The sequence below is a fragment of the Ctenopharyngodon idella genome, chromosome 24 (assembly GCF_019924925.1).
Source record: "Ctenopharyngodon idella isolate HZGC_01 chromosome 24, HZGC01, whole genome shotgun sequence".
Classification (NCBI taxonomy): Eukaryota; Metazoa; Chordata; class Actinopteri; order Cypriniformes; family Xenocyprididae; genus Ctenopharyngodon; species Ctenopharyngodon idella.
In genome coordinates this window covers 24,332,880-24,345,719 of record NC_067243.1, presented here as the reverse complement: position 1 = coordinate 24,345,719, position 12,840 = coordinate 24,332,880, and the positions used below count along the sequence as shown (strand labels likewise).

The following is a 12,840-nucleotide window of genomic DNA, read 5'->3' as shown; positions in this document are numbered from 1 at the left end:
ATCCTTGTGAAAAAGAAGCACACTTTAGCATACTTTTAATAATAGTACTTATTCTTAAAGTAATATACTATAATGCAATATTTTTAGGGCACTTGGTTGTAATTGAATAATAATATGTTATAATATGTTATAGTAGTATAACCGAGTTATCTGAACATTACAGAGCTTTTTTTGACCCACTTAAGTAGGACTTTATATGTAATTTCATAATTACATTTGAAATATTCTGTTATCTTTAAAATAATACTACTGTGTGTGTGTGTGTGTGTGTGTGTGTGTAAACAAGGGCTGTCAATCGATTAAAATTAATAATCGCTTTTAATTGCACACTTGTCATGAAATTAAGCATACACCATTTATCTTGTTTAACACATTTATTTTGCTATCATTTGTTATATCTAGCAAGGTAAACCATCAGATTGAAGGGTGATTCTCATAAAACTGTTTTTCTGTAAGCGTTTTTTTTCAAGGTAAATGTAAGTGTTTTTCCAAAAAAGTACACTTGAAGACTCCAAAAGGACACCAAATAACCAAATAATACAAGGAGTCCATATAATTCATAAATTTATGCACACCAAACCACCCATGGGAGAAAAAAAAATCACACACACACACTCACACACACAAAAATCTGAATTCACAGTGTAGTATGTGTACAGTGCAACAGCAAAGAGCTTATTTACATTTTAGACAAATCAAGTTGCAATACTAAACAGGGCCATATGGAGATGCCAAAAAAAAAAAAAACCCGAAACAAACCACCTTGTCCTGACTGCATATACCTACTACAGTACACGGATCAATTCAGAATTATTGAACATAGCAGCATACACATGACAAATCAATACATTATCCTGAATTTGTGAGGAAACAACGTGAATGTACCAAAATGTGTCTGTGCATAAATGCAATGTGTGATCAGTGCAGCAAGAGCTAAGGTTTGAAGTACTCTACAAATGCACATTCAATACAATTTAGAGCACTTAATTGTATTGAATGTTGAATGTGGCACTGTTAGTGTTCTATTCTCATTACTATTCCATATTATACAAATCTGATACAGATTTTCTGCCATTTTGAATTTCGAATTTCAAAAATGCAATTTTGACTTGTCCAACGGCTTCCTTCGGATCTTCTTCAAATTTGAGTCAGATGATCTTGAGACCTTGTTGGTAAAAAATTTTTTAAAATCTTATTGGTACTCCTGTATTGAAGTAATTGTAAATGTATTAATTAAATCAAAATGGGTGTTGAGTGCCCTGGTATTCAAATATTCTCCCTCTGTGATTGTCTGTTTCTACCTTCAGATCATCAGGTCTGGTGAACACTGGTGACCCATGTGCAGCCAGTACAAACCGCACTGTGACCATTCCGGCCGGGGAGAACCAGATAAACCAGATCTTTCTGAACCCATCTGGCACCGTTCTCTATGCTGCCGCTGGCAACTCTGTTCGCATGTGGGACCTGAGACGGTATGACTTCAACACAGCATCCTTTACTTAACCCATTCTGAGAGCTATACATAATTTGCTACATCATATATCTGTTTTTGTCAGGTTTGTGTCTACAGGAAAATTAATGGGCCATCTCGGTCCAGTCATGTGCTTGACTGTTGATCAGACTGGCAATGGACAGGATCTAGTTATCACAGGCTCTAAGGATCACTACATCAAGGTTTGTATATCTATCTGTAATGGTGATTTGGATGACGTTGGCTGACGTTTTCCATAAATAGGGTACGAAATAGTCAGTGAAAGTATAATGGTCAGTGAAAGGAGGTTCTCAACCTTCAGAAAATTTTGACTCTTATGAGGTCAGGAGCTCTTTTATTTTCTATAAAAGAGATATTCAGTATTTTCAACGCTGTTACCAAAATTTTCGGTCAGTGAATATAATTTAAAACCTTGATTTGTTTGTTTTTGTTATATTCTAACAACAAACATTAAATACACATCAAAATTAAATATACATCTGATTAAATTCAACAAAAAAATAATTAAAAATGTTTTGGAATGAGTACCCTTGTTAAAAAAGTGTGCTTAATTGTATTGCATGTGCACTTGTAGTGTTACTTCAACTCTTGAAAGTATATATGTTTTACCCGGTTCCCTGAGATGAGAATGAGATGACGCTATGGAAACGCCTTCCAGCGTGACCGGTGTCTGAATCACGTGTACACACATGCAATCTCATAGGCCACACATGAAATTGGGTGACGCTACACAGTTACATGACTTGCGTCTATAAAATGACACCTGACACGACGTCACCAGATTCACTGTCTGAAAAAGCCTTGCAGGCATACTTGTATGGCAACGCGACACAGCGTCTCATTCCCATCTCAGGGAACTGGATAACCCTGAACATTTTTAAAAAAAATATACTTTCAACATTTGAAGTACACTACAAGTGCACATTCAATACAATTAAGCACACGTCTTTTTCACAAAGGTACACATTCCAAAGGGTACTCATTCTAAAACATTTTTAATTATTTTCACCTTTCGAGGAAAACTGACACTGCATCATTGCGTCGACGCTATGAGAACAATAATATTCAGGAGTCCAGGATTAATATCCAGGAGTCGTACAGCCATACTGAGAGGATGCCTGCACCACAAGTTGTGAAAAGTATGCACAAGCTCAAAACTGTAGCTATAGGAAGAATCAACCTGAAAGGGCTTGAGATCCTGGGGTCGCATTCACAATGTAATTTCTGATGAAGGTGTGCGGAGAGGACTAGCCTACCACAGCACATACATCTTGCAAAGGCTCATCTCTTGCCAAAGCCTTTGAGGCAGCCACACTCTGAGTAAAATGGGCTCTCACTCCTTGAGGCGAAGGGATACCGCCCGCCTCATAGACGAGAGAAACCACATCCAAAACCCAGTGTGATATGGTCTGCTTGGAAGCAGCGAAACCTCAGTTGCGCCCCCCAAAACAGACAAAGAGTTGATCAGATTTACGCCACTGGCCTGAGCAGTGGACATAAATCCTAAGGGCCCTGACTGGATATAACCTATTTAGCCTCTCTTGCTCTGGAAAGTCAAACAGTGGAGGGGAGAAAGCTTGAAGGACAACAGGATGAAATGGTGATGAAGGCACCTTAGAAACATAGTCCGTCTAGTGGCAAAATTACCAGTCCACGGGGCAAAATCCAGACAGGAGGGGGCAACTGACAGGGACTGCAAATCTCCTATCCTCTTGAGAGAAGCTAAAGCTATTAATGGAGCTACCCTAAGAGTCAGAAGCTTCTCAGAGGCAACCCTTCCAATACAATAGAAAGATCCCATGAAGGAACCCCCGGTCTGCAAACAGACCCGAGCCGTCTGGCACTACGTAAGAAGCGGGACACCAAGGCATGCTTCCCCACAGAAGCCCCTTTAATGTGAATGTGGCAAGCCGAAATAGTGACAGACCCTCACCAGAACTCCCGGGAGCAGGGCAATAATGGGAAATGATTACAGACGCAGCATGGCCCACGTCTGCACCATGGCATCCAAAAAATTTGGATCATTTTTTTCTTACAATTTTCAACAGGGTTTAACGGTTGAGCTTGATGAAAGGACTTTACATTTAATATTTTTAGAAAATATGAGAAAATGGAATGAAATAATTCACTCATCTTCCCAAAATGCTGTAGATATGGTTCAATGTATTCAATTTATGTTATTTAGGTGTCAAAATTTAAAGCTCCTGTCCGTAACTTTTTTTGGTTAAAAATGATCCAAAATTAATTAATGAGCAAGTACGTAAACAATCAGTGTTCATCTCCTTACCTTAGCTCGAATCACAACGGTAAGCTTGTAATAATGTTTTATAATCTGAGTGATACTGGTAGAATTTCGTGGGAAATACAAGTTTGCTGACGTTTGTCTTTGCGTCATTATATCACGTCTGTAAACAGAAAGGAGGAGTCCTGGCTAGTAGGCTAGTAGTATCGCGTGTGTGGATGCTGCTGGTGGCACATCATTTGTAGCCTCTTTTTACAGCAGCTTAAAGTTTAAACTTTCTCAGAGGCAACTTAAAGTTTTAAAGTTTAAAACTTTTTACAAGTTTAAAATGTATTTAAACTTGAGATGGTGGCTTCTAATCCAGAAAGTTCAAAACGACAATCATCATCGACAACTTTGGTAAAAAGTACGACTTTTTTCTACCACACTGTGGAATGCGGACTGCAGAGAGCCTACAGTAAAAAAGGGAAAGCGACCGTGCGAAAACAAGAATAAATGTCCGCAGAGCTTTTGAAAGGTTGCGTGACCTAAAAACGAATGCAGAAATGGCTATTTATATGCCGGACAGGTAAGATATTTCAGTGGTTCATTGGGTAATAAGGTAACAGTAGCACACGTTTTCACTTAATCCATAAAGTTATGGATAACGATAATACACACTACATATACAGTCACGCAATGTTGATGTTTTTAACAATTCGGGAACAAAGTATAACAATAATAATTTCCACCATTGGTTGCACGATTTATTGTAAAACCTTTTTCAGTTGGTCAGAACATAAGTGGATGACATGTTACTTCTTCCGATGACATTTTCCGGTGAAACTTCTTATTTTGGACATACATACAAGACGTAGCATCTGTAATTACGATGTACAGTGAAGATCCACACTGGTTTGTTAAATGACAGCCCTCACACATAGCTGCACCTCAAAACATTAGATTCATCCATGCTGAGGAGCCATGCCGATGCACAACCCACGTAAAGATGATGACAAAGAGGCAAAACTTACGGACTGCAGCTTTAAAGCAGTGTTATAAAGAGCTAAATACTAGCTCACTACACTGAATACACTGAATGTCAGTTTAACAGATTATGTTAAAATTAAGTTGTGCGATTTTTAATTGTTGGAAGATCACAATCTTGTAACAGGCCAAAATCACCATTTTAAAGGGTATAGACACATTTAATGTGTAAAAATTACCTACGTTCCTGTAATGTTTGGCACAGGGATGAGCAGATGCAAAGGATCTTTGCAGGTTTAATATAAACACAATAATCGAACAGAAGAAGAAGAATTCAGAAGCACAGGAACAGAACACATACAACAACTGACAATGAGTGCCAAAATGAGAGGGGTATAAATACACAGGGTAATGATGAACTAAATAAGACACAGGTGGAAAAACTAATAAGTAACTATGGCAATGAACACAAACACAGGAAACTCAGGGATGGTGAAAGCAGAAACAGAAGTGCAAAACAGTGGCAAAATAAGAGTCTCTGAAATACGTACATCTGAACATAACTATCTGCGACAGTTTCATTATAAGTTTATTTAATAGGTTATCTAACATATCTATTAGGGATCACAACTATGGAACATGCCACATAAACCATGTGAACCATATGAACCATTCCCACACAGAACATGCGGAAGCAAATAATAGATATTGTTTCCACAAATTAACTGTAATGGCTAAATAATGACTTTTATTCCCATGACTTATTTATTTGTTGCTTTATTTTAGTTAAATCATGACCATGTTGTGCTAATTAGTTCCTTAAGAAGTTATGGAAATGAATACCTAATTTGTGGCCACATTATCTTTTTTTTCCCCACTGCATGTCATGTGCGGGGCTCCACACACAAAGCATAGAAAGTTTATATGATTCAAATTTGTGTAGTACTCATATGATGCGCAGTGAATGTGTAAATGTACCTGTCCACTTCCTGTTACGTGATAAATTGATGGTGTTTGTAGTGGCCTTCGTACTGAACATATATGGCCCCTGTAACTTGGAATCTCACGCAAGATGACCAGATACCATGTCATTTGTTTCTGCAGATGTTTGATGTGACAGAGGGTGCTGTGGGTAGCATCAGCCCCACTCATAACTTCGAGCCGCCCCACTATGATGGCATCGAGTCCCTGGTGGTTCAGGGTGATTGCTTGTTTAGCGGCTCCAGAGACAACGGCATTAAGAAATGGGACCTGACCCGCAAGGACCTACTGCAGGTATAACCAGCTATATTGACAACATTATACATGATTACACAGTGAATATATATATATATATATATATATATATATATATTATGGCTGCGTATCAGCAACAAAGTCACGATGCGATAGTAAATATATATTAGGCTGCTGTCACTTTAAGACTGAATGCATGTATCTGATACTGACATTCTAATATACTGACACGAATTGAATGCTTGCCAAGGTGGGCATTTTGAGATGTGTTTGTATGTGATTGACTGCTTAGGCGTGCACCTGAAGCTCAAAGTAGCCTAGGCTTTGCTCAGTTGTGTTTTGCTCTGTCTCGGAGCATGCGCACAAAAAGCTGCCTGGGAAACAGCATGAGATTTCTTTTAATAACTCTTTTGTAATGGCAAGCATATCCTGCAGTAGACTTGGAGTTAGGGGTTTTAATGAGAGACAAAAGCACACCGCTTTAAAGGGAAAGGAATAGAATGCGGCACAATAATCGTTTTTCATGATCATTGGAAGGTGAAACTAAACTTCTGAACTAAAATTCAATCAATCGCACAGCTCTATTATTAATAACCTTGCACTTTTCAATTACTTTTTAAACACACTGTGGCTACTGGACTTGCTACTGCCAATAGATATGCAGACACGCAGCTATGAGCATGTAAGATATGCTGCTGCTGCATCAACAGACATACAAATATCCAATAGCAGTTCTAAGCAGGTGGAGCTGGGGGAGGTGGAGGGTTTCAGAGGAACAATGACCAGCTTACAACGAACACTGAACCAGACTATTCAAATGTTGAGAAAACAATCACATTGGCTGCAGAATCAGCTCAATCCAATCAGCTTGTGCCGTGTAGTAAATGATGTGATTGCTTGCAGATTGCAGGTAAAGAACCGATTAGCCTGCACCATCAAGAGTTTCATGGCTGATTTATATATATCACATTCATTCTAAAGTGTGACTTAAGTTTCCAAATACTTTTTGGCTTCACTCTGGCAACATTATAATGCAAGTGTAGTAGCTTCCACAAGGACAATTAGCCAATCAGTTGATTAATCAGTGCTGAGGATGAAATCAGGAAGAGGCTAATTACCTCATCAGGACGTGAATCAATCAGGGCTCAAACTGTGTTTGTTTTTGTCCAGTATTTGATGAGTTGACATGTTGTTTGCCCTACAGCAGGTACCCAATGCTCATCGTGACTGGGTTTGTGCTCTGGGAGTCGTGCCTGCGTCTCCCATCCTGCTGAGCGGCTGTAGGGGAGGAGTTCTCAAACTCTGGCACACGGACACCCTGAGTCCGCTGGGAGAACTCAGAGGCCACGAGAGCCCCATCAACAGCATCTCTACCAACAGCAGTCATCTGTTTACTGCATCAGAGTGAGTATTACACATGCATAAACCTGGGAATTGAGAACTGCTTCTAATTAAGAACCAAATAATGCATAGTGGAGTTGAACTGGGTCATTTGCTCTGAAAGCAAAATACCTAATTTTAACAGCCAAAAAGACGTGTTGCAAAGTTGAATGCATTAAAAGTCATCATTCATCAACCAGAAAAACATGGCTTATTATTTGAAACCGTAGCCTAACATTAGCCACTTAACATGGCCACTCGCTCTAACGTTAACCTACATTAATGTGCGCTATAAAAGGTATGCACTGACGTCACTTTCCCGTCGGACACGCCCCCTCAGCCGGACTGAGTGGCAAAAGAGCTGCTGCATGATTGGATTTAATAGGGTAAACTGCGAAAACGTGAATAAAACAAACGATTATCACTTTAAACTAAAGGTTGGCTTGATATAGTGTTCTTTACAACTTACCAAAGATCCAGTGATCCATGGATATTGACATGAAGCCAGGAATCGTGTTTCCCGACATATGTGCCAGATTTCGACGTTGGGGAAGTACATAAAGCAAACTTGCCTGTGAATGCTTTATATAAATACAATATAGGTAGGTCTAAATCCAGGTGATCACTTATATCAATGTTATATATGTCATCATATCGTCCAGCCCTAAAACTTGTATAGTTTTTAGTCAGTGTTTATTTAAAAACATCCAATTATGCAGAATATAAGATGGTTAATATTTAATTTTAGTGAGTTATCAATACAATATATAACAATAAAATATATAGGGTATGATTGTACCCCAAATTCAACATATTGATAATTCAGTGTATTGATAATATCAATTCAACGAAATGATAACTGCAAATCCTTGTTTTGCTGCCTGAAGTCCAGTTGTTTCTGTGAATTGCAGCGATCCATTTGCTTCTCTTTTCTGTAGCTTTCGGCAGTCTGTAAAAATATACCTCAGGTTTCTTGTCAAATCTATTTGTGCAGTCAATCGCAAAGCTCTTTCCAGTTTTTTATGTATTTTGTGTCCAAGTGTTTGTTCGGAATTAGTACCGTGCTTACTGCATGACACTTCTCTATATGGTTCACTATTCTGCAGAGATGACAAGTCAACATTGTCAACTTCATCTTTGCAGCCGACACTGACTCATAAAAGTTTATTAATACATTATTCAAATGTTTTTCCAACACATTCATAATCGTTACTTTTGCTGTTGTGTTGCGGCAATCTTTGTACATGCACTTTAGCGCTTAATTAATTAAAGGCTCATTATTATGATTTTGTATTTCTTTGTAATGTATAACAGTGTTAGCAATGTTACATCTAATATTCTTTCTCAGCCCTGAAACTCATGCTGCGTTCACAACGTTGTAATTACATCATTTCATGATGAAAATGTGACATACTACTTGAAGCTGTTCACGTCCATGGACTGGGAATTATGCGTTTCTTTGGAAAACTATCAACGCCCAAATGAGTCTAGAGTGGTCAGGTGGTACAGAGGTCATGTGGTACAAGTAGGAGCTCTCAGAAAATTAGCAGGTTACAAGTTGTGATTACAAGTTCTACGAGGACATGAGCGCTTTTTACAAGTTGGAAAGCCGTAATTACACTTGGGGTGAACGCACCTTCAATCCATTTTGCAATTAAAGATTTTTGCTACTGAATTTTAAATCTAAGTTTGTTTTAAAATACTGTTTGTAGCACTTTCATATTTTTGAGAAAAGGAAGGATAGCACAACTATAATGATGAATCTAATGAGTGCATTAATAAAAGTGCATTAAAATCATTGTGAAATTCACAATGTTGCTTAATATTTTTACAGGCAGCAAATGTACACCGATCAGGCATAACATTATGACCACTGACAGGTGAAGTGAATAACACTGATTATCTCTTCCTCACGGCACCTGTTAGTGGGTGGGATATATTAGGCAGCAAGTGAACATTTTGTCCTCAAAGTTGATGTGTTAAAAGCAGGAAAAATGGGCAAGCGTAAGGATTTGAGCAAGTTTGACAAGGGCCAAATTTTGATGGCTAGATGACTGGGTCAGAGCATCTCCATCTTGTGGGGTGTTCCCGGTCTGCAGTGGTCAGTATCTATTAAAAGTGGTCCAAAGAAGGGACGGTGGTGAACTGGCGACAGGGTCATGGGCGGCCAAAGGCTCACTGATGCACTTGGCGAGCGAAGTCTGGCCTGTGTGTTCCGATCCAACAGACGAGCTACTGTAGCTCAAATTGCTCAAGAAGTTAATGCTGGTTCTGACAGAAAGGTGTCAGAATACACAGTGAATCGCAGTTTGTTGCGTATGGGGCTGCATAGCCACAGACCAGTCAGGGTGCCCATGCTAACCCGTCCACCGCCGAAAGCAGCAACAGTGGGCACGTGAGCATCAGAACTGGACCACGGAGCAATGGAAGAAGGTGGCCTTGTCTGATGAATCATGTTTTCTTTTACATCACATGGATGTCCGGGTACGTGTGCGTCGCTTACCTGGGGAACACATGGCACCAGGATGCACTATGGGGAAAAAGGCAAGCCAGTGGAGGCAGTGTGATGATTTGGGCAATGTTCTGCTGGGAAACCTTGGGTACTTACTTTGACACGTACCACTTACCTAAGCATTGTTGCAGACCATGTACACCCTTTCATGGAAGCGGTATTCCCTGGTGGCTGTGGCCTCTTTTAGCAGGATAATGCGCCCTGCCACAAAGCAGAAGTGGTTCAGGAATGGTTTATGAAGCACAACAATGAGTTTGAGGTGTTGACTTGGTTTCCTCCTCAGAAGTACTAAAACGCATTGCTAGGATCCAGGATTATTACATAAAATTGGAATCAGAACCAGAATCATTAAATTCCTTACAATTACTATGCCTACCCTTGTTGATATTCACTTTAACACTCATCTCCTCTTTACCCTGCAGTGACCGGACAGTGAAGATCTGGCGTGCGAGAGGAAGTCTGGATGGCGCCGCAGATGTGGTCGACACAATTGACGAGGGCGTCAGTAACTGATGACTCCTTCAATGCGAACTCCACTGCAGTGTTACCACGGTAACGCAGCTGCCAAAGACATTTGCACTTTGACCCCACCAATAAAACATGGATATCCAGTTGACTCTTTGGCATTCAACACACACATCCCAACAGAATTCTACTTGAATCGGAATCTTCTCACTATGCTTTCTTTGGACGTTTCCCAGAGTTCATCGCGTCTTTAGTGATGCCCCACAATTAGGTCAACGTCACATGTTAAAAAAAGCTCTTTGTCCTTAAAATAACAATGTCAGCTTGGTTAATTCTAACAATCATGAAGATGGCACTGAAAACAGACATCGATGTCGAGTGATGATCGATGCTTTGAGGAAGAAGAACCGGATCTTCTGTAGCTGGCTTCAGTGTTCCGGATCTGGGAAACGTACAGAACATTATGGAGTGATAGAGATGTCTGTGGACTAACTGGGTGAATCTCACTATAATATAAAAAAGAAGTAATATTTTGCATAAAGTAAATTAAGGCTGTTTTAAGTACATTTAAATTTTTTGCAATGTGAAATTTATATTTGCATCGACAATTAGGCACATTTCCCCACAATTCTTATTACTGTAATGGAAATAAATCGCATTCTCATTACTTTGCGTATAAATATCCATATATCTATATTATTAATGCTGATTGAAATATATATATATATATATATATATATATATATATATATATATATATATAAATTTAATTGTATAATTATTATATAATAATTTAATTACATTATGTATTATTAATATATTAATATATATATATATTGTAATACTGTATAAGTAAACATTGTGTATTGGTACTGTATAAGAATCACCATTGAGAATGAGAATTGCAAAAAAAGGGAACCCCCCACCACCCGCATTACAGTAAGCAGCATTTGGAAGAAAATTGGGGGGGAAATTCATGCAAAAAATTAACAAAAAAAAGCTTGATGAGCTTTAAAATGACTTTTTTTTTTTTTTTTTTTTGCATTGTATAATTTCTTTTCTCTGAAGTTTTTCTCTTTTTTATGGGTTGACTTATGACCCTGATTTTTCTTTCTTTTCACCCAACTGGAATCACCATGACCTTAAATGAGCTCTGTGTTTGGTGTCAATGTGGCCACCTTTAAATCATTTGGTGACCAAAGTGTGAAACCATCTTTCTGCTAATATCACATATAAAATATACTAGATCAGCGTAGACCATAACACTATAGAAACTCTGTCATATATCACTCTACTCACTCTCGTTCTATTGTTGTCAGTCTATTAACCTCTTTTCTCTGCTGTCTAAGTCTATTGGGTCTGTGTAGCATTCAGATAAACACACTAGATACTGTACCATTTTTATATATATATATATATATATATATTAGTATTCAGATGTGAGAGGACAATTACTCGTGCCTGTACCACTTATCTCTCTAGAGCAGTGCTTTTCTCCCAGACTTGCACACTGCAGTTCACTAAATGTAGTTTACATGTCAGACTGTCTCATTGCATTGTGCTAGATGAAATAAACATATGAAGACTGACTTGAAAGCTTTTGTAAGCAATTGTTTAATGCTCTTAGTTTTCCAGCCACGTATTGGCTTTGTCTATTTATGACGTCTCAGATTTACTCTGGAGGTTTAGTTGTCAACACAATGGGCGACCCAGTAGTGATCTGAATGTCAGATGTCAATTGAATTAAATGTCATCTGTCAAAAACTACTCTTGAAGTGCCGCTGTGTTCATTAAATGGGAAATTGTGATTATTATATTAATAATTATAGTGGAGTATGACAAGAGCTGTCCAACTCCAAAAAGGTTCATAAAAGTAGTCCATACAACTCCCTATATGAAAATGGAAAACTGTGATGGTTTTGAAGATTATGATTATGTATATAAACATACAATCAAACTGGATGGTGACTATGACTTGAAAAATTGTGATTTTTGTTATTTACAATATATGTATTACACACACACATAAAATTATAAACATACAATGAGAAATTGGTGACTGAAAAAAGGGTAACAAAAGTACTGCAAGCAACCATATAAGCAAATAGTAATTTGTGATTTGTTATTTGATTTTATTAACATAACAGGAACATTTTCTTGCAGTAATTGCAAAAAAAATTAAATGCTATTATGTTATGTTTGTGTATGCTTATATTAGGCACAGGCACCATCCATTTTTATTGTATGACAACATAACACTTTTTGTGTTATGTATAAAATGACAGTAATCAGATGAAATGTTGATTTATGTATTTATTTATGAGTGAACTGTCTCTTTAAAGAAAAGCATCACTAATAGAGGCCACTAGAGCGCAGCATGACAACTACTGTATGCACATGCATCTGTGCTCATTTTTATGAAAATCGTCATAAGTTAACGCTGGCTTAGTGTGTGTTTCTGTGTGCTCCATCCTTCCTATTCTTTAGGTTGACAAGTTCTTTTGTCATCCAGGATGTTTTAATCGGTGTAATCCATCAGTGTGTCCG

At 38.2% G+C, this 12,840-nt stretch overlaps 1 protein-coding gene across 1 annotated transcript in view; it reads left to right on the top strand.

Moving 5' to 3' along the window:
- The window catches only part of kif21a (kinesin family member 21A), a 71,651-nt gene extending 59,591 nt beyond the window's left edge, over positions 1–12,060 (top strand). Inside the window, exons 31-35 of the mRNA XM_051884540.1 lie at positions 1,308–1,472; positions 1,557–1,674; positions 5,805–5,975; positions 7,141–7,340; positions 10,251–12,060. Of these exons, the coding sequence (XP_051740500.1) occupies positions 1,308–1,472; positions 1,557–1,674; positions 5,805–5,975; positions 7,141–7,340; positions 10,251–10,341 (745 nt within the window). The 3' untranslated portion in view covers positions 10,342–12,060. The remainder of the gene's footprint in view (positions 1–1,307; positions 1,473–1,556; positions 1,675–5,804; positions 5,976–7,140; positions 7,341–10,250) is intronic.
- Positions 12,061–12,840: the final 780 nt, after the last annotated feature.